Source organism: Rissa tridactyla, chromosome 14 (assembly GCF_028500815.1).
Source record: "Rissa tridactyla isolate bRisTri1 chromosome 14, bRisTri1.patW.cur.20221130, whole genome shotgun sequence".
Classification (NCBI taxonomy): Eukaryota; Metazoa; Chordata; class Aves; order Charadriiformes; family Laridae; genus Rissa; species Rissa tridactyla.
In genome coordinates, this window is record NC_071479.1 from 9,431,857 (window position 1) to 9,459,516 (window position 27,660).

Below are 27,660 nucleotides of genomic sequence, written 5' to 3' on the forward strand. Positions count from 1 at the left end.
TGTTTAGTGAGATGCGAAGTGGTCTTATCGGCAGACTACTGCGTGGGACCTGCTTCCCCTTCTCTAGACATCTGGCCATAGCCAGAAGTAATAAGAAAATCATATGAAAGGATAATGGACCAGATGGACTCAGAGTGTGATCCAGCTTGGTGACTCTCACCTAAGGGCCAGTTTGGCAGAGACTGATTAATTTAGATCTGACTGTTTCTATGATTTGTGCACAACATTCAGAAACGGAAGACCCTTGCTCTGGGTGCCAGGGGAGGTACCTGCTTAAATGACCATTACATTCCTGGTGATTAAGAGATGCCATATGTACAGCTGAGTAATGATCTTTCAGCGTGGTGACAAATTCAGGAAGAGATCGCTAAGTGATAATTGAGCACAATTTGCTGTTCTAGCAAGTGTGGTGCACTTCCATTGCAATTTGCATGCCAGGGTTCAAACATGATTTTTAAAGGTGAGCCATGAAACCTGATTTACGTTCCTGGAGCTGGCTGCGCTTGAGGGTACTATTGTCTAGTTTCTGCAATGTACTCAGAGATCCCAGGATATCCATTGCTATAGTAACATACTGTCCATCATTCCCTGACCTGCAAAATCTCTTGTGAAAATCCCTGCTGGGTTTCTTGCTTGGATGCAACGTGCATTATCACCTTATATAGCTGAGAGAGACTTAGTGGGGTTTAATCCTTAAATAATTAACACCTCTCAAGTGGTTCTGGCTTGTGCCAGGAGTCCTGCCTCCCTAGACTTTCGCAGAAAGTCTACTTTCTGCGATATCTGGAAATACCTTTCTCTGCAAATCCCTTTCTCAAGATGTTATCTGCTCCTTTGCTCAAGGTGCTTTCGCAGCTGGACAGTCACTACCCCCGTCCTTACAGTGAAGAGAGACGTAGCTGTACCTCTCACTTTCCAGAGCTCACTTCATTATTGCTGTAACCCTGACTCCACTGCTTGCTCCTCTTCGTGTCCAGCTCATTTAAAAGCAAACACAACCCCATTATACCAGTTGTCATTGCCCTGGTGGCCCCAGTTTCCCTGCATGGCAGCGATGGTGCATGTCTTCAGCCACCCTGACCAGCCTCAGCAAGTGGGAGATGCACAAAGCCACAGACGCTGTATCCCAGAGCTCCCACCCAAACTCATTTCACAAGGCTCATAACCTCATGTAAGTCTTTCCCAGGTGCCCTGATGCAAAACCCCAGGGCTCTGCGTGTCATCCCCGTGAAGAGGGCAGGCCAACCTGCCAGGGGATGAGGGCAGCGATTGGCTTTTAACCTCTGGAGCAGGCATCAGAGGTGTCTTTCACATCACTGGCCCCAGAGCAGGGGTGGTCCCTTTTTAATACGGCCTCAGAATCTGGCATGATATTAAAAGGCCTTTGACAGAGCAATCCCTGCTCTCTGCAGCGTGTGTAGTAGCAGCAGCTTCTACATCCCCACCTTCTCTTCCCAGGCAGCAGCAGCGCTTCTGGGAGAAGCTGCTTATCTCACAAACTATAATTACCTCTGGTGAGGACAACTAAGCATTTCAAACAAGTTACTGAAGGCCAGACCTTCCCGTATCAGTGAACACAGCTCCTAGGAAGTCAAAGGCAACACACTGATTTATGCCAGATGAGGATCTGACCCCTGATGCCAAATGACACCTTCACAGCCAGAAAAAGATGAAAGGTTAGAGACAGTTCACCTGAATAGTTGTAATCCCTAGAAAGTTAAATTACCATACGGCACACATACCTATAATGATAATGAGAAAAAGAACTGGGGAGAAAAGCAAGCTGAAATGAACAAACAGGACAAGTGCAGGTAACTCATATCCTACTTAATTTCATTCGTTACTCCTTATTTTCTAACTGGATCATAGAGCCACTGAGGCAGATCTCTCAGCCACTTATTGTCCGGAAACAGTAAGTTATTCACTGCTAGTCCTCTACAGGCAAGAGTTAATACCATTACTACTATCATAGAAATAATATTTCCAGGCTCTTTGCAGTAGTTTTCTCCTTATACTTTAATTATGTATTTCCCTTCTCCATTTCTCTGCCTCTGGTCTCAGAAGAGCTCAATGGCTCTCGGCCCTTCCAAGATCAGGGTCCTTAGGGAACATATGATAAAACCACGCTTGTATGGGCTGAGATAATTCAGTTAAGAGAGACTCACCGACTGATTGTCATCATCTTCGCACTTGATCCGGCATTCGCTGTTAAACTGGAAGCCGTTGGAGCACTGGTAGAGCCCGTGAAACTTGGAAGGCGGAGGGTCGCAGGTAACGGGCACACAAGCGCCCGGCAGCCACGTGCCGTCTTGCGTGCACTGGATCTTAAAGGCTCGCCTTTTTGTGCAGAAAAAAACAAGACCATTTAGTGAGCAGCTGAGTCAGCCAAGCGCCTCTAAAGCCTCTGAGCTCTGCTAGCAGGTTGCAGGGGATGGGTGTGCTTGAGCTTTTAACACTTGGGGAACAAGTCGTGAATCTGCGTCATGAGGTCTCTGAGCAAAAATAACGATTATTTGCAAAGCCAACATTGAGCTGCCCAGCCTAAACTCCTCTTTTTGCCTTGGACACATCTCCCAAAAACTCCACTTCCCAGGCTTGCGGGCTGTGGTTGGTTTGAAGTGGGTTTGTGCAGAGTCAGAAGTATACGATAGCACTAACCCTTTCCTGCAGAGTTTCAAAGGGGACTCCCCAGGCTGCATATCAAAGGGGTATTTCTAAGGTAAGGTCTGTTTTTTGAGCACTGGTTAGGATTTTCAAAGAAGCCTAAGTGAGCTAGGTGCCTAAATCCCCTTGAAACCCCACAACTATCTGCATGAAGGAGTTGCTCAGTGATTTTCCTTACAGCACATACAGTCTCTTATAAACAGCCCATCCCTTTCCCGAAAGCATCTTAACTCATGGCTTTCTAAATCATGCTGACTGCATGGCATTGCTCTTTCACGTACTTTCTTGCTTTTCTGGAGGATCCGGGGACATGGTAACCTGGTTTGCATTTATACTTGCAAAACGAGCCCACTTTGTGCTTATCTTCTCGGCAACGAGTAGTCTGGAGATCCGCATTAGGGACGATGGATGGTGCTCGACACATCAGCTCGCACAGGGCCTCCGGAAAGGACCACAGCCCGTCCTCCATGCAGGTCAAGTTGCTGTTGTTTCCTGAGAAGAACAGTGAGCAAAGTTAACAACATTCAGCAGGACTATTTTTTTCGACATGTCGTTACACCCATAATACATCAAAAGCCACCTCAGCTGGTTTGACAAATTCAACTGTGGATGTCCTATGCATTTTCTCTTTCTAGACGACGGCATTAAATCATTAAGGACTCTGTTTTCAGATGACAGGCAGACAGCGCTTATTTCAGGAAATGCTATAGCATAGGGGAAACCACACTGGGTTTGTAATCTTTTGTATTTCTCTTCCTTATTTTGTTCTTCTCTGAAAGGAAGCTTGCTTCATACATCAACCCCCTCCTCTCCAAAGTCATGGCATTAACAGAGGGTTTGGTGCCATTACATTCTTCATTCCGATTCTGTGTTATATCTCTTCCCTGAATCTGTCCTTTTTTTTTTTTTTGATTTTGAGCCTTTTGGAGCAGCATCTGTTAGTATTAGAGTCACTACTCCAACACAATGAGGAGCCATTCTCAGCTGGGGACTCTCAGTCCTTGGGGACTAGTGTGATAAATACGATTCATAATACTCATTAGAGACTCATTTTCCTTAGGAAGCTTTCTTGGGCAGCACCTCAAAGGTAAAAGGTACAATAGATCTATTTGCCTCTGCTATGACCTAGTTGACTTCAGAAGGTTAAGCTAAAAGTAGCCTAGTCTCAGTGTATTTTACATTCTTTGTTATTTTATACAGTATGTTGAAAAGGAATAAGCTTTTCCTAAGAAACAAAGCACAGCTATGAGCCACTAACCCTTCAAAAATCCCTAATACTCTATTGAAATCCCCAAGCATTGCTGCAGGAACTCTTCTCAACCCACAAGGCATATTTTCGATAGCAAGCCAACTTCAGAGTTATCCAAAATAATACTGACAAACTGCTAACCCCCGAGCGATGCCATCTCTCCAAGAGGGAAGGAAGAGAGCCGGGGCATGAGGCTGGAATTCAAAGAAGAAGAAAACAAAAGGCTCTGGAGGGCTCAGGAAGGTATGTGGAGGAGCCCTCCTGCCCTACCCACAAAGATAAGAGAAGCCGCATTAAATCAGCCCTGCCTTTCTCTCTCCCCTCCCCAACTGCAGATGATTGCAGAGGTATTTTGTGCAGAAGGGAGCTCTTTTCTAGAGCACCAGCATGCTCCTCTGCTCTGACTCATGCAGCAGCTCTGCAGACCAGCCGTGGTGATATCATACTCGCCACTGCAAAGTGATAAGCTGTGACATTACCAACAGTGGCTGTCATGACGTCAGTGATTGAATTAGCCATGAGTCATTCGAATGCCATCCTCCAGAAGCTTAGTGGCAACATCTATTAGTCATCGCCAATGGCTGTACACCAAACGCCGCCTTTACCTCACAGCTCCCAGAGTTTCTGGACAAAAGTGAGGTGATGCTACACCCCACTGCTGCCCCCCTGACCTGGGGGTTGGTCATCAACCCTCCAGCGACCTCCACCGGAGTCATCAGCTGAAGCTCATGCTGGTCATGCTGAATACTATCATTTCCACTGCCCCCTCAAAACAATTCCAGGCATTTTCAATGAAAAAACCACCTCTTGTTGAAGATGACCAACTGAGCATATGAACAGAAAAAGGGAATTCTTTGATCAAAATCTCCCCTTCGAGTAGTCTTAACTTGCACTGTGTGTTTGCTGCTTGTGGTTACCCTCCTAAGTCGGAGTTAAAAGAATGAAGCGATTTGGTTATAGATGAAGAAATCAACATATCCTTTCACTGAAATGAAGAATACTTCCCATGCCTCTTCTGGGGTTTGCAATGGATCCTGGCAGCCAAGATGATACCACACGTACAAAAAAAGCTTATACAGCGTTTGTACCCGAGTTGACAACTGCAGTGAAGATTACTCCACTGCAAAACGACAAGTTAATTTGGCTCTAATGTTCCTTCAAATTAACAATGATACGTTTTCTTGTTTCTTGAGGACCAGATCAAAAAGGGTAATGTGCCAGTGAGCAGAAGAGCTGATGGTGCTGAGAAGATGATGGGGATGCTAGCAGAAAAGCAGCAGGGAAGAAGATGGGGGAGAAAAGGGAAGAAGGCAGCAGAGTGTGTTATTTTTAAGAGAAAAAAAATTGTAGAAAGTCCCAAACAAGAAGAGGAGAGAAAGGTCAGAGGTAGAGCAAGATGAGTGCGGAAAAGGAAAGAGGTGATGAGTGAATTAGGAAAAACAGTGATGGGGGACGGTGCCACTGGGACATGGGACTTTTCAGTGTTCTGCTTTTCCAAATACCTGGAAGAGGCATAGAAGGGGGAACAGACGCAGAAAACAGAGAAGGCATGGGAAAGAAGATGAGAGAGTTCAATTTGATTTATCCCCATGACTTTTCCATGTTTTGGTTGTATGGAAGCAATATTCACTGTCATTACTGCCTGGCCAGCCGTGATCGAGGAAAGGTCAAAGGAAGGTAATAGAGAGATGCAAAGGAACTTAACTTCTAATATAAATAAACCTTCCCATAGAGTCTCATAATTCTTCATACTTAAAATATCATGAATAATTCTAAAACAACAGCAACAGTACCATATATTGCTAGGAACAGTCTGTGTCAGCTGTGCGGCTATCCCCAGCTCACTGCACAGACACCCTCCGATACCTTTCAGAAGAGCCGGCGGTCGGCAACTGAAGGAGCATTTCTTGCCAAAGGTGGTCCCCTCGCTGCAGTTGAAGGTGGCAGGGTAGACGTGGTACTGGTCTGGGACACCGCAGTCCACGGGCTCGCAGGTCACCTGCTTGTTCCACTTCCCATCCGTGCAAGTCATGGTGATGCTGGACTCCATCTGGAAAAAGACACACGCCTACAGCCACCACAGCCAGCAAGGGAGAGAGCAAAACCATTTCAAGCCTAGTAACAGTCATTATTCTGGCTCACAAGTTAAGCAAAACTAGGCCTGATCACTACCATCAAGATTTGGACAGCAGCTACTAAAAACACCGAGGTCCCAACAAGAAACCAGGGGAGAGAACCAGGATGTATTTCTGTCACCTCTGGGCTGAGACACCAAAGTGCTTCAATATAAAGAGTGGAGCACTACAAATAATCTGAACTCTTGTCTGCATCGCCTCCCGAGACACGCCGCATGCCTGCTGCTCTGCCCCGTGCTCCCGAAGGAGCGGGCCAGCCTGAGCTGTCTGAGGCTGACAGCAATCCCTGATCCCTGTCACCTATGCAGTGACACAGCCACTCCAAGGGATCCCCATGTACTTCTGAGCAGTCGAACTCACTCTTGGGTTTGAAGTAAAAGCCAACTTGACATAAACCCGTTTGGGACTCCCATCCGAGGCTCTCCCAAGCGGCGACAGTCACCCGTGGACTGGGGCACCAAAGGAGATGGCCTGGGCCATGTCAACATTGTGTTCAGATCCTGACAGCTGCTGGTACGGCTTCTGCCATCAGAGTGCCCCGAGGCTCCAAATGAAACCGGGGCCCTGCTGCCCTGGCACCGGGGACACGCTCGCTGGAGAGACAGACTTTTCCCTGGAGGAGTTTGCAATGGACAGACCCAAGAGCATCCTCCCATACGCGCACTTGGCACTTGAGCGGTCGAGTACAGAGTCAGTGCCTGTGCTCTGATTTCCCTGATGTCACTCTACTGTCATAGCTACGCCGAAGATACACTTCCATGGATTTGAGGAATAATCCAAACAATGCAGCAGACTGAAATCCTGAATTGCTAGGGAGAGAGAAAAAAAAACAGGGGAGGTAAAGCAGTCATCCATCCAAAGCTAAGATGAAGAATTTACTGGGTGACTGAAGGACAAACACGTTGGCAAAGAGCACAGAACAAACAACACATCCACTTTCCAATTAAAAAGGGAATACGATTAAAAACTAGGAGTGAAGAATCTGAAAGTAGGACTCTTCATACCAGAATAAAGAGAGGGACAGAGGAAAAAGAAATGTCAGAAACCCAAACACGAGAAGGGGAAGACACCGGCGAGGAATCTGACCAAGCCGTACAGCAGCACTCCGCTGCCTCCAGGGAATATTTTATTCAGGGCTGGTACGCTCCCAGGAGATTTGCACCGCCGACCATTGATCTGGGTTTATAAAAGGAAGGGGGAATTTTTCTAGCACACATCAAAGGGACCTGGATTCCCTTTTTGCAAAAACACCCTAATGGTTTCAACAGAAGTTCAGACCTGTCTCCCTTTGATATATGGTTGCATTCAGAATGGAAAAAGCAGTCCCAGAGCTGAGAAACTGGACACTTCCCAAGTGGGCACAAAACCCCTTTCTAGACCGTGGAGTTTATTTAAACAGGGAGCACTGCTGATGGAAAAAAATGTCTTTTCTACAAATTTACAGTGGCACATTCTGAGATTCTTGGAGCGCTCAGGTGAAGTGACACTCTGTGTTCTCATTCCCAATCATTGTGCTCCCCAGTGGCTATTAATTCTGCCTTTGTTGCTTATCAGATTATCTGCTCCATTAAAAATTATATACTATATATTCTGTAGACAGTTGATGACTTGAAGATGCCTGTGCATCCAGGAAGTTGCGGTGTGATGGCCACAGGAGAAGGGATGATACAGAATATTGCCGTGTCTTCGCAGCGCACACACACAGCAGCATCACCAACACACCTGCTGGGCTGCTCCAGCATTCAGCAAAGACTTCATTTCCCTTAACAGACGCTATCACCAGATAACACTCCGGCACCATGGCTGCTGGGCACCTGCACGGCAGGAGGTTAAAACATAAACCCAAGCTACTGATGTCAGGGGCTATCCAAACGTTATGGAAAAGACGTGGGTCTTGCACCATATCTTGCTGGATCCACGCTGAGCCCAGGGAAGCTCTATCAGTGATAGGAGATTCAACTCAAAGAATTCAATTAGTGTTGGTGTGATCTAGTTTCGGAATGAATGATTGCTCCTACTGGCTGATACTGACTGCTGAGACACAGTATGGTGCACAAGGGAGTTTCTCTAACGATGGCGTTGCGCATCAGATGTAGCTCTACATAAACAAAGAGTGCAAATTCAGAATCCGGAATATAAAACAAAAATTAAAACAGAAGTAATATATCTGCATGACAATCACACCTTAGAGAAAATGGGCAAGAATGTTTTGCCCAAGCTAACGCTGAGGGTATTTCATCTGCAGCCATGGTCTTTGTTAGCAGAAAGCTGCAGGACACCACAGCCTGCTGGAAACACAACATGCCCGGGGCACCCCTCCTTGGAAAGGACCCCCCGTTAGAGCCATACTCCCACTGCACTTCATTTCTGCCCCTGTTCTAGACCTCGACGTGAAAAAAATAATTAGTCTCTCCACGTTTTCATCTCTGGGTTTTTCCCCGTGGTACTTTCCCAACAAAACCACTGACCAAATCTGGAAGAGTCACCTCCTTCCAGGCCCGTATGGCTTCTCCTCTTCCTGACACACTGGCGAGCCCGTTCCCAGGCAGAGAAGCCGTGCCCATGTGGGTAAGACCCTGGCTTCTCAGCTTTTTCCGGTAATTTGTTCCACACTTTGTACGATGGAAGCTGAGGTTTTCAAGGTCAGACATAATAATGGCACATTTTAAAGCATGTCTATCATGTCATCACTTCAAGCAATAGGAGCACATGCGTTTCTGCAGCAGAACAGAACAGAGAACATTCCCCGCAACGGAGACAAAGGCCAGTGGCTCTGACTGAAAGCACAGAGGACAACCCTACCACGGAAATTATTGCAGATGGCACCCACCAGCTTTCAGCTTCTCCCTCTTGCGATGTCCCACCCGAGGGTGGGATCACTGCGGTGCCCAGGGGCAGGACCCCAGAGCAGGAGCTCGGCTCTCCCCAGCGCCACGCCGCACCCTGGGTGGGGGGGGGGGTGTTTTCCAATCGCCTCAGCCTGAGCAGAGCCGCCTTCGGACCCGGCACTGGGTCTGTGTGGCAGCATCTGCGCCTGCCTGTGCAGCTCTCCCACCCGAAGCCCGAGCAGGCACGTGCCGGTTTCGCCTGTCTGATCTGACAAGGTCACCCAGCTCACAGCAGTCCACACGAAGCACTCGGCTTTCTCATCTGCTTTATTAGCTGTCACTTTGGGCACTTTGCGCTGCTTTGACTGGCATCACAGCAACCGCTTCCCTTCACGTCCTGCCTTCCAAAAGAGGCTTACGCAAGGAGGGAGGGCAGGCGAGGAGGAGAAAAGAAGAGGGGGGGAAAAAAGGGCCTCCAAAGATACAGTGTGCAATACAGTGAAGAGGATGCAAACTTAAACAAATCTGGTGCCAGAAAGATTTGTTTCTTGGGACTTTTAACAGCTTGGGAGAATTCATGTCTCCTTCCTGCTGCCCAAGATCCCAGCCGGTTCCTTCTTCAAGCGATGCTTCACGTGTGAAGTTTCCTCTCCTTAAAAATGAACAGCTGTGCCCTCCCCTCTAAGTATTCTTCCACTTCTGCCCACTACTGTGTCTCTAATTGAACCCACATGAGCCGCGCTTTCTTTTCCTGGCATGATTGATGATGCCTTTGCACAACATTAGGGAGCTGCTGGGTTTTAAATAACACCTCTTGACCAGAGCAGCAGTGGTGGTAGCTTCAAGGAGAGATGACAACAAGTAAGTGAATGAGCGGGGCTTTCAGTGAAGGACAAGGGGGAGGAAAGCTGTGAAAGACAAAGGGGGGAAAGGGGGAGAAGAGAAGAAAGAGCGATGGAGTTGTCGGGGGGGTGGGAAGAAATCGGAGGAAAATGAAACCATCCCGAGATCTTCTTTGTGAGAAAGATACATGAAGGATTTTGCTCCATCGCTACACAAACCCTTTTTTGTTGTTGTTGCTGAGTCCCTAAATGAGGACGAGAGAGAGCCCAAGAGTCTGTAAACAGCTCAGCTTTTTTCTGTTTTTATTTTCAAACAGCAAACAGTTTCTACTGCATGTAGTGCTGATGGTTTTAGGATTTGGTGATTTTATGGAGTTTTAACAGAATTTGGGAATGGGAGCTTCTCAGAGAGCAGAGATGAATGAATGTTTTGCCCTAAGACTGATTAAAATGGTGGCTTCAGAAGACACAGAGGCCAGAAAGTGCAGAAACTCTTACGAAGATTTTCAAAGGCCCCTTAGATGTAAAAGACTGATTTGAAATGTGACTTGTGCCCCCACATCTCTGAGGTGCTTTTGAAAATCTTGCTTTTAATTCTCTGTTCACCCTTTTTTTCTGCCTTTCAGTGAAATGCAGAAGACAAATGCGGTTCAGATGCTAAACCAGGGTGTTTTCACGGGTCTGTCTATCATCTTCATCAGCATGCAGTGGCCATGGGCCACCCATGTTCAGTCTGCTCTTTGAGACATTGCACCTCTCCTCAGGCTTCTTCCTACCCAAGAGTGTGAAACACCAGCACCTTCAAAGCTACTTTCCTTCCTCCTCTTCCTCATGCAGCCCTCCCCACTCTCAGTGAAATGAGAAAAAAATAACTCTAGACCCTAAAATCAGTTAATCAAGCAAAATATCCAACTAAACTACAAGAGTGAAGCACGCAGTTTTGTGCAAGGTTCCTCAATCATGGCAGAAAGTCCCTCTGACCATAGATAACAACCCACATGCCCTATCTCATCTCCACATGCTTGCGATCACAAGGGGAGCTGAAGCTGGGAGGCAACTGTGGAAGGCGCACAACGCAATTCAATACAACACAATACAAGGAATCCAAACCATGGATTCCAGACTTTCTCGGATAATTCATTTCTTGCCTACATGTTCCACAAGATGTGTCTTGCAGCACTTGACATAAAGAAATAAAACAAGACGATAGTGACAGAAACTGTCCGTTCCTTTTCAACAGATGTCCAAAGCACACGAATAAACTCTTAAAGCATCTGTTTAATGTGCTTCGCTGAATGTGAATATCTTTAAGATGCTCCAGTCCTTCCCTGACTTGAACAGCGAACGCACAGCACTGAGCAAAACAAAGCCATTGGCCTCAGGGTTTTTATCAGTGGAAAAAAGACGATGAAGTGCAATAGTAGACCAGGGGGAGAGGAAGCGTGTTGTAATAGTCAGTGAATCACGTTAGCTAAGGGTGCTAAAATCCTCCGCTCCTGTCATGTGAGTCTGATCAAGGCTCTGAAACCAAACTTCTCACAGCAAAACCATATACAGTTGGCTGAGGCTCCCCAAAAGGTACTTCTCGCGTTTAAATAACACAGCGCTGGTGAAACATGTTTAGGCTGTTTTATTTGGTTTGGGATTCCTGTGTGCTCAATGTACAGATCCCTTCCAACTATTTCCTGGTTCAGCCATTCAGGCTCGTTTGCGAACTTGTTTTCTGTTCTGTAAAAATGCTCAGCTGGAGCTGGGGTTCTGGTGCTGATGCCAATTAGGATGGAAGAGGCCCAGCTCGCGGGGTCCTGTATTTGTTTTGTAATTGAGTTGAAAGGGCTGACTCATTCCCCTCCACTCCGTCTCCCCGCTCCACAAGCCGATGAAGAACACAGTATTTCCCAAACCCAGGCAGGCCGTGAGCACCGCTGCTGTCCCCCGGCCCTCCCCAGCCCCACGTGTGTGTGCTGCCCCCAAAACCAGCGAGAAGGTGCCGATGGGGGAAACCACCCCCATGTTGCGCTCACGGGATCGGGCAGCATCAGAGATGAGAGCACAAACTGGGGTGCCTGCCCTGCACCCTGCTCCCCATGGCATGCCAAGGTCGGGCCATGCTGCACACACACCTTGTCCGCCTCCCCTGGCACAGAGGACCCGCATTTTTTTTAACGTTTAAAGAAATGGATAGTCTTCCTCAATACCCCACTGACTGGACTGAAACACTGCAAAGGAGTTAAGACATTGTTAGCCTCAACCTGAGGAATAAAAATGAGATTATTTTGCCCAGAAACTGGTTGTGCAAAAAACCAAACACCCCACCCCCGAAAAACCAACCCAAAAAACACTGTTTGGCTGACTAGAGCCACTGAGATCAGAGAAGGCCTGAACGCATATTTAAATCTTTTGGGTTGAACCTTTCTAAATTTGGGGAACACCTGAGATTTGCTCTCTGTCAGTACCTCTTCCTGCAGAGTCAGATGGCTCCTATTCTGATGAGAAGTACTTGGACAAGGCCTTGTCCCAAGGCTGGGCTGAGATTTTGGGGTTTAGGCTGGCTTATTTCTCAATTTCTCCACATCTCTTTGCTCAGCCCTGTCTTGTAGGTCATACAAAACCAGCAGAACAAACCTGGCTCTTGCTGAGTTCATCGTCTCGCTGGACTTGCAAGATGTAGCCTGTCTTGCAGCTCACGTTGCACTGGGCACCGCTGAACCACCCGCCACCGGTGCAGTTCAGCAGCGCATTCTCGATCTCCAGCTTTTGGCAGTCGGTGGCTTCACAGGAGTAGTGGACGCAGCTAGGTAGGAGACAAGAAGTGGTATTTTTATTCAATTCATTTAATTCATTCCACAAAAGCAAGCGTGTCTGACTGACAAACTCATCACCTGTCAGGCGGCAGGTACACAGACTGCATACTGAGCCTGACTCGGCAAAGGGCTCCTCACCAACAAGCACACCCTCCAGCTATGTCTTCTGAAGGACAGGGAGAGTCGTAAAGGTGACAGCAATGAAAGCAAATTACAGGTCTTGTGGCAAAAGGGAAAAGCCAAACAATTCCGCAAAATTACTTTCTGTTCTGCAATATTGAACTGCACTGTGGCCTTCCTACTCCTGTACCAACATCCATCCACCCACCCACCCATCCATCCGCCCATCCATCCATCCATCCACCCATCCGTCCCTCCCTCGAGAGCACTCTCCCTCCAAGAGCAGTCCTTACGCCCCATCCAATTTTAAATCTCTGCTGAATTGAGGAGTGCCTGATATTGCTAGTGATAAGTGTGCATATGTGTACGTGTGAGAAGGAGTTTCTGTGATAGTCACTCTTATCTTTGAGAAACTCGATTTAAATCAACACATTCATTTTATTCCACTTCACGAGGAACACCAAACATCAGCTGTGTAGCTGTGTTGATAAGCTCTTATCAAGCTCAGCAGCACACTGTCATTTCAGATCTCTCCGGTTGCTGTCCTGACATCCATAAAATGTTTCCCCAGATAGAAACTGTCTGCTCTCCCTACTGTAAATTATTGTAACAGTTAGCACAACTTGTAAAAAGAGGGGTTTGTTTTGTGTTTGAACACATAGAGACCTCTGGTCGACACAAAATCTTTCACCATCTCTGATGACCTGAGTCAAACATTATAGCACGTGCTCAAATGTGAGTATGGGGCAGGCCCTCAGCTATAGGGCAATGCAAATGCTGAGACTCCTAAAGCACGAAGGTAGATTTAGACTAGATTTAAGGAAGAAACTTTTTACAATGAGAGTGGTGAGACCCTGGCCCAGGTTGCCCAGAGAGGTGGGAGATGCCCCATCCCTGGAAACATTCCAGGTCAGGTTGGACAGGGCTCTGAGCAACCTGATCGAGTTGGAGATGTCCCTGCCTGGGGCAGGGGGATTGGACTAGATGGCCTTTAAAGGTCCCTTCCCACCCAAACTATTCTATGATTCTATGTGCAAAGACGTTTTGCTGAATTAGAGACAAAATTTCTGGGGTTAAGGATTCCTGCAAGGTGATACGCCTCTGCTGAAAATTAAGACTAATTTAAATAAGGGAAAACCTTGACTTATTTCACCATCTATGTGGGTAGGGAAGAACCTGAAACACAGAAAGTTACAGAAGGAAGGGAAAGCAATGCATCAATACACGTATTTTGAAATAGATTACAAGCAAGCTATTCCCGTCTCCTAGAAAAAGGGTTCACAGCCACCCAAACAGCATCCACCTTAGTAAGCACAGGACTTAGCGTGTACCTGGTGTTTTGCTGTGTTCAAAGCATTGTGCAGACATTATCTAATTAATTTTCATGACACCCCTGTGAGACACCTGGGCTGGTATTGTTATCCCCATGTTACTGATAGAGAAGCACATCTGCACATGTCTCTACTGAGCTCTAGATCAGATTAAGCGACAGTATTATGTACCTCCACAACTCATTTCTCTGTCCCAGACTGCGCTATATGGGAAGTGCCCGCTGCCTGTAATTTAAGGTTGCTTGTTCAGTGACGGCCCTTCCCTGGAGCACCACGAGCCATAAACAATTTCTACATTCAGAAAGATCTTATTTCCTCATTGTGCACAAAGTATTGCCGCTGACGGGACTGAGGAAGGAGAATTCCACCTCTCTGTTGGCCAACTCCGTACCCTTGTACGCAACAAACAGCGCCCTGTCTGTTGGCACCACAACGGCGATGCTCATTACTTCTGCAGAACGGATGATCCTCTGCCAGAGCTGACCTACACCGAGAGATCCTGCCTTCAGTAAGATCCACCCCCGCTCCCACACCAAGGGTTTCACACGTTTTCCAGTCACTGCAACTCAAAGCCTGACATACAAATATAAACGGCCATTGATTTCCCTTTGCGCTGCTCAGTAAGACTGTGGATGAGACAGTGGAAGAACAAGGGACAGTATATCCTAGTGCCCAGGTGGTCTTCTCTTGAGTAGAAATGAGGTGAGGAGAACAGCTATGTGCAATTGTCTTGTAAATGCCCAACATGAATCACCCAGGAGCGTGAACCACAGCCCACAGACGTACTGTGGCTCCCCGAGCGCAGCAGCACCTTACTGACCTCACGGCACTGCCGGCTGAGTAAGTCACCAACTAACATTAGCAAGAGTATCTGACCCGGGATGTTGAGTGAGAGTGTAAATGATGAATATGTCTTTCCAAATCCTCCCTACATGTCCCACTTACATGTACCCGTGAAGGCTAACCGTCACTTCGCCCCCCCCCTCCGTTTTTCAGTCGGTGAGGCTGCGACACGAGTTCCTCCCGTGCCAGGACTCCAGGGACGAGGACGTTGACTCAGTGAGGAAAAAAGCGAGCACCACTGCCAAGCCATTCTCAGAAGTACGTGTTGAGAACCTTGACTGCCCATTGCAAAACTCCCGCAAAATCTGAAAACCGTTTCACTCCAAAGTTGGAAAAATAAAATAATAGCAGACCTACTTCATTTAACAGCTTACGTGAATCAATGTGTTACACATCAGCGCAGCACTGAATTCAGCCTAGAATGGCTTCAGAGGGAAGGATGAGCCCAAGAAAACCTTTGCAATTTGCACAAAGGGAAATCTGGAGGAACGTCACCGCAGTGGCATCGCTTGTCATTTCCATCAATGTAAAGGAAAAAAAGAATCTGGTTTCTTGAGTTCATATCAGGACACCAGATGAGCAAGCCTGGGCTTAAAAGTCCTGCAGAACTGAAACGCCACAGACAAAGGCATTAAGAAACACTTATTGTGATGTTCTTCTTTCTGTTTACAAGTCCCCTTGTGGTCTTCTTAAATGGCCAGGGAACATTTTTAGCCACCCCCTCCAGGCTCCAGATTATGCCTCGGTTAGCAGATCATCTGGGCAGCTCTCTCTGTCTGTAACTCTATATGAATGACTTCAGTGACAAACAATACAACCATTCACTTTTTGTAAAAAAACAACCACTGCCACCAAATGTTTCCAATTTAAATATTTCTGGTTCTCTAGCTACTGGTTCCAATTTGGTATCAGCTACTGTCAGCCGTAAATACCAATGAATTTTGAAGTCACGATCCTGAATTGAGTTCTGCAAATGCAGAATTAAGAAGGAGAAATTAATATCTCCAAGTAGGAAGTTTAGACAAAGAACCCATCACATCCATATTACAGAATTGTGGGTTACAGAAGCTCTTGAATGGGTACTGCCATTTAACAGTGGTTAATCATCACATGCTCCAGAAACTATGCATTCCTTGGGAAAGAAACAATATAGAGTATCTGAGAATGAAATCCTGGCATGGGACAGCTTATCCCATTTTCTTGCAATCAAAATAGGGTGACTTCATCAAAACTGCCTGTTTCAAATCATCCCTGGTCTATCCTAACTCCCCAAATGCACCTGGGAATTGCTTGCCAGAGTATGAGCCGGTCTCGAGAAAAGCTATTCAAGGGACCCAAGGACCATTCTAATGATTTATTGAGATAGATATATATATATACAGAGATATATATATATATATATATAAAAACAAACGAGCAAGTGTTGGTGCCTGGGATATTCCCTGACAGTGTTTATTTTACTAGGGCCACCTCAGGATTCACCTGTTCCTGTTCTTGCCCCATTAATGTACGATTTCCTAAAGCGACATTTTCACACCAAGCTGAGTGCACGGGGCAGTGGATTTCTTGCACACTTTCCACTGGCCGCGGCATGTTAAAAACATAGATCAGGGCAGCCCATTTCAATGATGTAAAAATCCCCAAGCTGAGCTCGCTTCACATGTAGGCTGAAGCTCTGAGCCAGTTTTTACTTTACTCAAATCCATTCTGCCCATCCCTAATCTAAATGAGCTCAGTCATTAGCCTCTAAATCTTTATTTCTCTGTGCCAATATTGGCCCCAATTCAGCAAGGCACTTAAATATGTGCTTAACTTCAAAAGCACGGTTAAGTCCCACTGATAGATTTGACTACAGGGGGATGTAAGCAAATAGCTAAGGGCTTTGCTAAATTGGGGTCTTAGTGACACAATCCTAGAAACATTTGTATTTTAACATGTTTATAGAGAATTACAACAATTAAGTGGAACTGTTCCTTCCTCACATAAAAACAATCCAGGACTTCCTCTTTCGAAAAGCTTACAGCAGCCAAACTTTCTTTTCCTAACCCTGGGGTCAAGCACTTTTCCAAGAACTCATCTTAACGCAGTGCCCTAATTATTTGTTTCCTTTGTGATAGCTCTGACACGTCTATAGGCAGAGGTGAGCCTAAAAGCTTGTGGTATGCACTTGTTATGAGAAGAGCCACAACATTTGGGCTATGGTGTAGGGGAGAACTTTGAAGAGTGGGGCTGATGGTTGGACTCGATGATCCCAAGGGTCTTTTCCAACCTAAATGATTCTATGATTATCTATCGCATACAGGAAAAACTTCCTTTTCCACAGTTGAAGGCAGCCCGGGCTGCAGGTCTGAAGCACACTTTGGTGGTGTTCCATGCCACCATACATACAACTCACACAGAGGTAACCTTCTGAGGGTGCTTCTAACAGATTTATCCTTACAGCGGGTTCGTCTTCTCCTCTGTAGAGACTCCCCTGTAGGCAAGAGCACATTCTCTCTCTCAAATCCAAACATATACGCACCATATTGAAAAGCAAAGGCTGCTAGCCACATTCCTTGTTGTAGAAATAAAAAAGTATGAACTGCAAAGGTGGCAATGAGTGTACCTTCTTCAGTCTTCAGCTAAAACACATTGGCCTCCTCCTACTCACAGAAAATCTCAAAGAACATCCACCCGAATCCTTGGCTCGATGGGGCCTGGTGGCCCTGTGCTGACTGTGCCACTGGAAGAAGGATCAAGCCCGTTTCTTTTAGGTGTTTGCCTTCAAGTCTGGTCCATGAGAGTGACCAAAGGAGTAGCATCACCTATGGTCCTTTCGGCCACCTCCCTACCACACTGTTGGGCGTGACTCGATAACGATCACAACAAAACCTTAATTCAAATGGATACGGTTGGGAGCGCGGATAAACCCGGAGTTCTACAGAAAACACTTGATCCAACCCCAGGTGAGCTGTGGGGGAAGGAGAGGCACGAGCCAGCATGTCCCCTCCGCTGCCCCCACCGCTGGCAGGGCAACATTGTCCCTGGGGACCGCTCTGCCTTCAGCCTGCCTGCCCCCCGCTGTGTGAGATACCCTTGCCTGGGGGGGTCCGTGTCGAACCCATGAAGCTCTGGCAGCCCCTTCGCCCGGCCAGCCTGGAGCAGGGCCGTGTGCCTGGGCGTCAGCACCCCCGGGTCTCCCTGCCAGAGCCTGCCCAGGCAAACAAAGAAAACGCATCGCCTTCCACTTTAATAAAAGCCAAATGATGCCGTTTGCCAATTACCAAAATGGGGCGAAGGTTAAAAACCCACTGAATTATAACACATGTCACGGACCAAAGCTTCTATGATTAACAGTTCTGTGAGAAATTCATTAATTTCACCAGAAGCAAGCTGACAGAGATTGCGCTTAATGACAGAACGCAGGGCAGGGGAAAGGCAGCTGAATCAGGAAAGAGAAAGCTGCATTAAATCACACAAAAAAAGGGATGGGGAGACCCTTTTTTCCACCCCCTTTATAAAAAGGAAAAAAATAACCAGCGTTATAAAGGGTGGCCGCATTTGTTCTGCTGCAGAAGATTTATCTTCATCGTTTCTAGTTGGGGAAGCTGACAGCAGGAGAGAACAAGACAAAGAGAAGAGCTGGATGGGCTACGTCTCCCTGGGGCTTGCTCGGGGCAGCAAAGGGTGATGCTGGGAGGACGGCTCTCCCCAGAGCCTGGGGCGAGGACTGGCGGTGGCATCTTGGCCAGGCGTGGGGCTTGGTCTACAGTGCTGGTCCCCCCTGGCTGTCAAACCCCCAGATGTGCACACTTAGGGAGGAAGGTGAACCAAAAATCTCCCCTGCAGAAGCAATTTTGCAGCCCTAGCAGTGACTCTGTACCAAGACTTAACCAAACAAAGCAAAGGAAAATCTTTTTGCTCCACTAACTAGAAAGCACAAGATGCTGCATGACGTGGGGCATGCGCACCAGAGAGCCATGGGCAGCTCCAGGGGAAGGGAGGCTTATCTTCATTATAAACATGGAGTTAATGGAGGATAAGAAAGCTGGAAACTCCTGAAATCTACAATTCTGACAGCTGAATTGGGGTGCCTACCTGGGTTTTCACACCTCCCACCTGCAGTCTCCGGGAGAGCAGCAAACAGGACCAGGCAGGATGGAGGAGGGGACAGGTCTCGGGAACGCGGCAGGGAAATGCCACCAAGGGAAAGCAGCACTTCCCAAGGACTGCCTTGCCAGGGCTGGGAGACCCCCAGCTGATGTCTCCTACCCAGCGAAAAGGACAAAAACCTGCTTTCTGAGGAAGCGCTGTCAAAGGCAGCCCCAACGCACCAGGGCTTTCTCGCAGCTTGAGCGATTGCGGGCTGGGAAATGACACCTCTGCATCTGCGCACCCAATTTCCCCATCCACTCCACAAGGCTAAATAGGAAATAATAAAAATATAATAACTTGAGCTATAAAGTGCAAGAGAGAACTAACTGGGCCATTATAGCTGGTCTGAGGATGCAATGTGAAAATAAAGTGTGTCGTTTTTACAGCACATCTCCAGCAGTGAGGTAAACTTCTGCTGAAAACAAAAAAGAGCCTGTGGTCAGCTGCAGCAGAAAAAACAACAACTGGAAAAATACAACCGGAAAGTACAGAGTATTTTTTTTTTTTCAAACCCTCTATAAATGTCTTCAGAAGGATGGAATGGATTTTCAAAAGAGCTAACAATGACTGAGGACAACTACCTATAAAGTTCAATGGGACTTTTTCTCTTCTGAAATATTAACTGTAATACATGTTTTAAGAAAGAAGAGTGAGCACATGTTTTATTTTCAGTTATTAAGTTGTCACTAACCCACAGGAGCGATCCATTCACCCTCAAAATAAAAGCTGTGTTAACTTTTAAGGGCCAATATATTTCTTTTCCCTCACATATTTAAAATCTGCACCCTTGCCTAGAAGTGCCTGTATCTGGCTGTAAATCCTCTCCAAACAAAATAATTCTCCTTAAAGAGAGAGAAATAATATCTCTTGTAGAGAGCAGCCAAAAGCAGGCAAAAATATCCATGTTTATCTAAGGAAAATGAAAGCGGTACAATTGATGCTTACATGTAGGAAGGAAAGTTCCTTTAAAAATGAAATAAAGATGTAAAAAATTATATTAGGCAAATGCAACCGGTGGAAAAGGGGAGAAGGGAAAGATGGGCAGTGTGGGACTGGTGCTAAAGGGGGTCTGATGGGGAGATCATGAGCACAAGAGGCAGAAAACCCACACCCAGCTCCTGAACTGGTTAAGAATAAATTTTAAAAATGCCTTTTTCTATGTTCTTCCTGGACTGGGTAAAATAACGAAGGAAAGAGATGGCAGGGGACAGCAAAGGCATCGCCCATTTCCTGGCTGCACAATTTAATGCACAACTTTCTCTACATCTCGGATACCTGGACTGCTTAGAGTTTCCTGTACGGAAGAAGAAAGCCTATGTGGTCACCCAAAATGATCCCACCACGAGGCAAACTGGGAGATTTGCCACTATGGCACTGTCATCAATGGAAAAAATCCCACTGATTTCAATTGGCTTTGGACCAGGGCTTTATTTCAGAGTGTCTCTGGTTCCTTGACTGACATGGGAAACTGTATGATCAATCCGGCGTTGTAACCTGCAAGACCTAAAACGTTACTTTGAAGGAGCGGGGCTCCGACGGAAGTTTTTGAGAGCAAGGGGCTGAGATGGTTCAGTGCATCATGAAAAGAAAACAATGCAAAAAAAAAAAAAAAAAAAAAAGCCCTCAAGAAGAAAAAGAAGAGGCAAACGGCGGGTGATTCTTCTTCAAGAGATTTCTAAAGGTTACTTTGCTGGGCTGCAGAGGCTCACTGAAGCTTTGCCTAAGGGGAATGCATTTTTTATTAAGGAAATAACTTTCTAAACACAGAGCACTTCTAATTTCATAAGTGAACAAATGGTTCAATTCCTACTGAAAACTTGAGAGGGAGGAATGTGGTCTTGCGTCTCAGCCCTCCCGAGCTCCCTGTTGCTTCTCACCATCTCCTTCCAGTGGGTCTTTCTCGCTCTTTTTCTGTCCCGCTTCTGCATTGGGATTTGGCCAAACTTCCCCAACTAAACTTCTCATCTGAAACTTGATCCCGCTGTCTTTGGGCCTCCGCATTTATACAACCTATTGCACAGAATGATCAGACTCCTTGAATCTAGGTCAGAACACACTGACTGGATTGATTTAGCTATAGATATACTCCTCTTTTTTTTTTCTTTTTTTTTTTTTAAATTTTATTTTCCCTTCCCTCTCCCCCTTCTCACCCTCCCGCCTTTCCTGGAATAAAAGCAGGTCCTAAAACCAAGCCAGAACATTATCAAAAAACCTGACAGCTTGCTTAGGAGGCTGAGCAGGGGTTTGCTGGGATATGCAACTTGTTTTACTATTGCTGCCGCTATGGTATGACGACTGCTCACAACTTTGAATTCACAAAAGAAAGAAAAAAATGATTCTTTCAGGGGTTTTGCTAAATTCTCCCCTCTTCTTTTCACTGCCTCGCTGAAAGGATCCATGAAGCTGCTGCACCAGAGGCCACGAAAGGTCACAATCTCTGTGGGATGCTGTAAAGCAGAGACTGAGAGGGGTTGGTGGTGATCTATTGATGTGTCTGTAATAACAACAAGAATAAAACGGTAGCCATAAACCTTTCATCCTGGGGGGTCCCACAGAGCTTTTCAGAACGTGGGCCAGATCCAGAGAGGTACTGAGGGCCTTTACCCAGCCACAAAAGCACCACGAAAGCTGGTGGCCCAGCACCCGCCACATGGGGCCAAGCACCTCGCAGGATCCGGCCCCGCCGGGGCACAAGCATCACTTTGTCTCTGCGCGCCCGCTTCCGTGGGAGGTCCCTGTAGCACTTTAGCAGCACAAAGCGGTTTAGATTGAAGCCGGTGCGTGAGCGGCGAAAACGATGCCATACTGGGGAATGTATGGAGAGTTAACTGGCCCCAATTCCAAGCGTGGAATAAAGGAGGGAGGAGAAAGGAAGAGGAAATAATTCACTAACAGTATCCCATGCAGGTTAAATGTCCCATCCATCCTGATCAATGAGAACACTGCTGGTTTTTTACCAGTGACACAAAAGGGTCAGCAGGGTTCAGCCGCGGTGCCCCTCCTGCCTCCTCCCGGCCCCCGGCGCGGGGGCGGTGGGTGGCGAGGCTGAAGGAAGCAGGCTGACAGGCTCACCTCTGCTCCGCCGGGCTGTAGGTCTGTCCTCGCTGGCAGCTGCTGATGGTGATGGGGTCGAAGTTGTGGAAGGAACGCAGGGCCACCCCGGAGATGGCCACAAACTGGGAGCTGAAGCTAATGAGGACAGCCTGGGTGTGATAAAAAGGGTGACTGAGGTCATGGATGACGGGGATAATCAGGGGATTGTTCCTGCAGCTCAGGACGTGGACACCTGCCAGAGGAGAGACAAGATCAGAGGAAGGGTCAGACTTAACACAATCGCTTCCCCGAGCCGTGGGCACTTCAGAAGCATTTCACCCATAGGAATGGCCCTATAGAGCTGAAAAGTTATGGTAAGCTGCCTGGAGGGGCTTCCCAAATCACTCCGGAGAGCTTAGCAGAGAAGTATATCCCTCCAGACAGCTGAAGAAAGGCTGCCATTCTCTCGGCGAGCGCGGCAGGCTCTCAGAGCAGTTTCTTTAGACCACAGCTACGTTCCTATTGTGCTCTGGTAAATCAGGAGCAACCATCAGGGAGGAAGCGGAGTCGCGCTATTGTAAAACCGGTCTGAGAGGACAGTTGGAGCCTTTATGCAGCGCATCAAATGGTGCCAGCGGGCTGGGTGGCTTTGTGCACCACGGGCACTGCACCGCTGGCTTGTTTGTAGCTGTGCATGTCATTAGCACTCAGCGTAAAACTTTTTTTTGCATGAGCTTTACACTACATGTGCCCAGTTTTGATTTTTTTTGGGGGGATGGTTTTCAGCCTTAAGGTATCTAGCTCTTTGCTAAAAAAGGCAAAGGTGGTCCTGAAGAGAGAAACGAGGGTGATGGATCCACTGAGGATTTCAAAGGTGATCTCATATGAGAAGAAAATAATTGCATCTTGGGAAAATAAAAGTGTCTCAAGAGGTCGAGGTGCACAGAAGCAGCGGAGAGGTGACAGGGAGACTTCTTAATCCCTATTCTTCATCAGAGAAGGCACTCAGTGATAGCTGGGAAGAAATTCCCACCTTCAAGTAGAGACAACCTGAATTCAAACGGGCCAAATCCATCTCAGTGGTAACTCAAAGGACAGACAGCTGTCGGCTGGCCTCAAAATTCATTAATTGAGATTCCCGGCCTGACGGCTGCCTGCGAAGCCCTGCCTCCGCGGCTCCGTGGCATCGCTCCGAGGATCAGCTTGGCTCCAGCTCCATTCGCTTCACTGGAGCTCCCCCAGCAACGGCTTTGGCCCAGGCCCTTTGGCTACCCTGATACACTTACGGATTTGAAAATAAAATAAATTCTATTTGCATGTTTAACTGGCTTAGGGATTTCTTTTTTTTTTTTTTTCCTTCCAGTTCAGGTTTCTTGACTCAAAAGGGAAGGAATAAAAAAGTTTTCATTTTTCTCCTTAGAAAGTGATTTCCTGTGAATTAAGACTGACTTCTGACCACTCTCTTTAAACATCTATCTCCCACCCTCTACTTTAAAAAAAATCTTCCTGTAATAAAAATAAAAAAAAAAAAAAAAAAAGCAAACCCCTTTTTGTTTTGGTCTTTACCTGACCCTGAAATAACCTCCCTGTCTACTTGCCTCCCACAGGTCTTTTGATATCAGCTCCTTGTGGAACGATGCACGTTTCTCACTTACAAACAGGTGCAGTTAATACTCAAAATCCCGGGTTCCCAAATTCCTTGGAAGTTTCTGCCTTCTCTGATGGAAAGCCAAGAAAGACCTTATGGTATGAGGCTGTTTATTCACTTCAATTTCATTCCTCGCACTCAGGTGGTGTCCACAACAAACCAGACCCTCAGAGCTGTGCTGCGCTTGCTGGTGATTTCTGACCCAGACAAGGTAAACGGGGGCTGAACAGGTCAGGTTCATTTAACTAACCTGCCTTCATTAGCCAAAAATCACTCAAGATAGTACAGGCGCCCATGGCAGGGGAGTTAGGGCTGTCTCCACACCCCTGTTTCTGTAGCTCTGTATCCACCGATCCAATGCTCAACAGCTCTTGCCACGGACCCAGCAGCTGAACCCCAGCACCTACAATGCTCTGAACGAACAGCGCTGAGCTGTTTGGCATCCCAACCCCTCCATCTCCGACCCGGACTCAGAAGAAGCTTCTCATTATCTTCTGGGAGTCCACATGGTAAAAACTTGCTCTGATCAAGGTGGAAAATCACACTTCTGGACAGACTGCGTTTTGGTCATGGGAATGTCTTTAGCACACTGAGGAGTGATCAAGCTTTAAATTATTGCTACCTCCTTTTGGACGTGCTTTTAGTTTGCCACTGACTTCTGCTTAAGGCTGTCTGACTGTCTGCAGCCAATCCTGCACCCGGTGCACGCCAAAGTCTGCACCTCAGCTGCAGTTTCCAGCTTGCCACGGTGCTAATTCAAACACATCAAATACGATATCCAGGAAAAGGACTTAATGCCGCACCCAGAACTCAGACAAAAGAGTGGCTGGGAGCTCTGCCTGAGGGAGGACTGCTGGTAGCCCACCTACACCTCTCCTCTGCTCCAGGCCAGCCTCTTCTGAAAAGGTCAGAGGGGCTTTTCCATGATGAAGGCAGCATTTCAGCTGTGAAGATCTCCAGGCATCAGCCCGAGCCGTGCCAAACTCGTGTTGCAACTTCACCGAGGATTTCAAAACCTAACCCTCAGTTTCCTCTTTGCTCCTCTTTCTTGTTCTCTTTCTCTCACAATCTGTCTGTCTGTCTCTATAAAATGCCGCATGAAGTATTTGTTGGCATGCCTGTGTCTCCATCATTTATTTCTCAGAGGGAAAGAGCTATGTGCCACTGTTTTGCGAAAGGAGGAGGCTAAGACTAATCCAGGGCTCTGGCAAACTGGGAGCGATCCTGACTCAACCTGCACAACTTACTAGGAATCTTGGTTTGTTCTCGGACGACAGACTCCACACATATTTTCTTTCTTTTCCTTCACACCCCACCAAACGATATATTACCCTGGACAGTCATCCAGCACCTGTCACTTGCGTGTGTCCCTTCTCCTCCTCAGCACTAGCAGGAAGTTCATTTGAGTTTCGGCTTGTCAAAACTGCAAAGTTATGGTAAAACAGAAACCCCAGGGAAGGGGGCTACATTTCCTCAAAAACTGCTCTTGGGACGACATGGCCAGCTTTCTTCCTAGTGGGAAAAAGGGCAGGGGACAGCTGGAAAGGGATTATGCAAGTCCTACCCTGACACGGAGTTGGGAGCTAGGGTGAGCTCCTTGGTCCTGGAGCTTAAATGCAGCCAGAATCGATTCACCAGACACAATTTTCCCAGGTTCAGGAACCTGTGCCCAGGGTAGAAACAAAAACGGTCTCTCCTGGCACTTCTGCACAAGTAGTAGGGCCACAGCCTCCGTCAGGCACATCTGCTCGACGCCATGCAAGCAGCCTGCGAGGGCCCTGGTGTCAGACCTTCATCAAATCTGCAATACTTTGCATGAAAAATTTTAGCCATTCAATAGCTGTGGAAGCCTCCCTGCAAGCAGAGCTAGAGTTCTGCCCAACTACGCCTTGCGAAGTCCCTCTCTCCCTGCTACCGGCAGCTCATCCATATCACTGTCAATGTCTCTGCAGGGAGGTGCTGTGCGCGAAGCACTGAAATAGTGCTTATTTTAATGACTAAAGAGGAACTAATCATTTCTGAACACATCGCGAACAGGTATGGAGAAATGTCCCTACACAACGATCCATCATTTTCAACAAACTCTAGTGAAACTCGAGTCTTGGAGGATTAAGCAAGCGCTTTTTTGCGTCTGATCCTGGAAAAACTGAGCAGTATTGGTCAGTTTGTGAATGGGGGTAATCAACAGATTAAGCAAGCAGTAGAGAGGGAATATAATAAAATACAGTCTTACCAAGATCATGGCTTTGCTCTTTGGTGTCAAACAGCTGCACACCGATGGTCTCCTGCTTCTGATCGAGGTAATAGGTCCCGTCAGTGACCAAGTGAACCAGGACTGCCGCAGCTACCATCGGCTGGGAAAAATAAGCCTGGGAAAACAAAAGCCCCACAAGGGCTAAGGTGGAGAACTGTGGTGGGCTTTAAAAAAACCCCAAGAGTCAGTCCGGGACTTTTAAAATAACAATTCCCATCCCGGGTCACACAGAAGTCTTCTCTTCCAATCTCTCCTACACAAACTAGATAAACTCGGGTCAAACAGCCCTGCAGCTGGAGGCTGTAACCTCTCAGAAATTCAATAGCCTGGTCACAGGAGGGGACTTCACCACGGACTCTCCAGACAGTGCTCAGAGGCTTTGTTTTGCTATTTTGCACCAAACATGCTTCAAAGAAAGGAGCAGCTTGGCCCGGGGAAGGCTGTCCCACGATATTGTGCCTGTTGGAGAAACTTTGTACAGGCAGGCAGAGAGGAGGCTTCTGAATGCCACGTGTACTTCCTACCTTCAGCCAGAAAACGGTCTGTGTCATGTGGGAGTACTGGAAGTTGGCGGTGCAGGGATACCAGGCATACTGAGAGACGCCATCGTTCAAGTCAATCACCTTAGTTCGACACATCTGTGGGAGAAAAAACACCAAAACAGGCGGAGATGACAGTAAGGACGGACGATGACTGTTTAAAGTGGGGAAAAAAGTCCAGCTGCACTGCTAGAATAAAATAATGCACAACAATGACGTTTCTAAATACCATGAGATTATTCAAAAGTTAAGTTTCCACCTCAAAAAGAGAAGTTGAAACACGAAAAGGAGCTAAAGGCTCACAGCAGCTGGCCGGTAGCCAACAGCTTCTTCTTCATTTGGTACGTGGTCTTTGCCAGCATTCAGAACAACTTTGCTCCCACCCAAATGGACCGTGACTCTTCCCACCGGAGCCAGAGTGACGATCACTTCTGAGCGTCCCAACCCACGGCACAGCCGGCCTGCAGATGCTCTGCACACTACCCAGGCAATGGCCTATTTAAACCTGCACGTTACTGTAACCCCGGGGAAGCCACAGATGGCCATGTAAACTTGGAAGCAAGTGTAGCCAGGAAGGGCCTGTCTCTACAACCCAATTTAAGCAAACTAGTTTTCTTGTTTGGTTAACTAGTTTCTGTAAGCGGAATCACCTTCTTCCTACACCTACAGCACTTTCCGTGGCAGGTAGCAGTGGAATCACAAGCAAATTGCTCTTTTCAATAAAGAACAAGTAGACGAATTCCAAGTGCTGGCATGGATGAAAAGCTCAAAGAAGAAAATGCCTGAATTTAATGCAGTGCCATCAGTAGTTAAAATGTGAAAACGAAGCTGCAAGAAACGGTAGGATTTACCCTGAAACCACACTGCTCAGTGGAGCTGCTTCAAAAAATAAACATGTGGGACCATAGCCTTCATTCCCCCAACAAACAGGAGAAAGGAACCGCCCACCATGCAAACGGCTACAACGGCATTAGAAGGATGCTTCCAGCTGAGGCTCTTGGGGCATACGAAGGTACCTGTTAAGATTTGCAACACTTTGATGTGTTGCGACTCAGTGACTGTTATTACCAGAGTCATGGGGACAGAGGGAATGCCTTGTGGTCACACAGTGTAGCGGCAATGGGAGCTACGGGTGTAACCCAAGAGGCCAAACCACCTCCAGCAGTTGCACTAGCCACAGCAGAGCCTAGGACAGCCACAGACCGCCTGCGCCAGGTGCTAACTGCAGCCCTCTGC

At 47.2% G+C, this 27,660-nt stretch overlaps 1 protein-coding gene across 3 annotated transcripts in view; it reads right to left on the reverse strand.

The window, feature by feature from the left end:
- Positions 1-27,660, reverse strand: part of PAPPA (pappalysin 1) — a 234,598-nt gene that overhangs the window by 30,611 nt on the left and 176,327 nt on the right. For all 3 annotated transcript variants that reach the window (XM_054221055.1, XM_054221056.1, XM_054221054.1), the window contains exons 11-17: positions 26,410-26,523; positions 25,865-26,000; positions 22,023-22,236; positions 12,344-12,512; positions 5,780-5,963; positions 2,946-3,156; positions 2,166-2,337 (exon numbers count right to left, since the gene is read on the reverse strand). In XM_054221055.1, the coding sequence (XP_054077030.1) occupies positions 2,166-2,337; positions 2,946-3,156; positions 5,780-5,963; positions 12,344-12,512; positions 22,023-22,236; positions 25,865-26,000; positions 26,410-26,523 (1,200 nt within the window). The remainder of the gene's footprint in view (positions 1-2,165; positions 2,338-2,945; positions 3,157-5,779; positions 5,964-12,343; positions 12,513-22,022; positions 22,237-25,864; positions 26,001-26,409; positions 26,524-27,660) is intronic.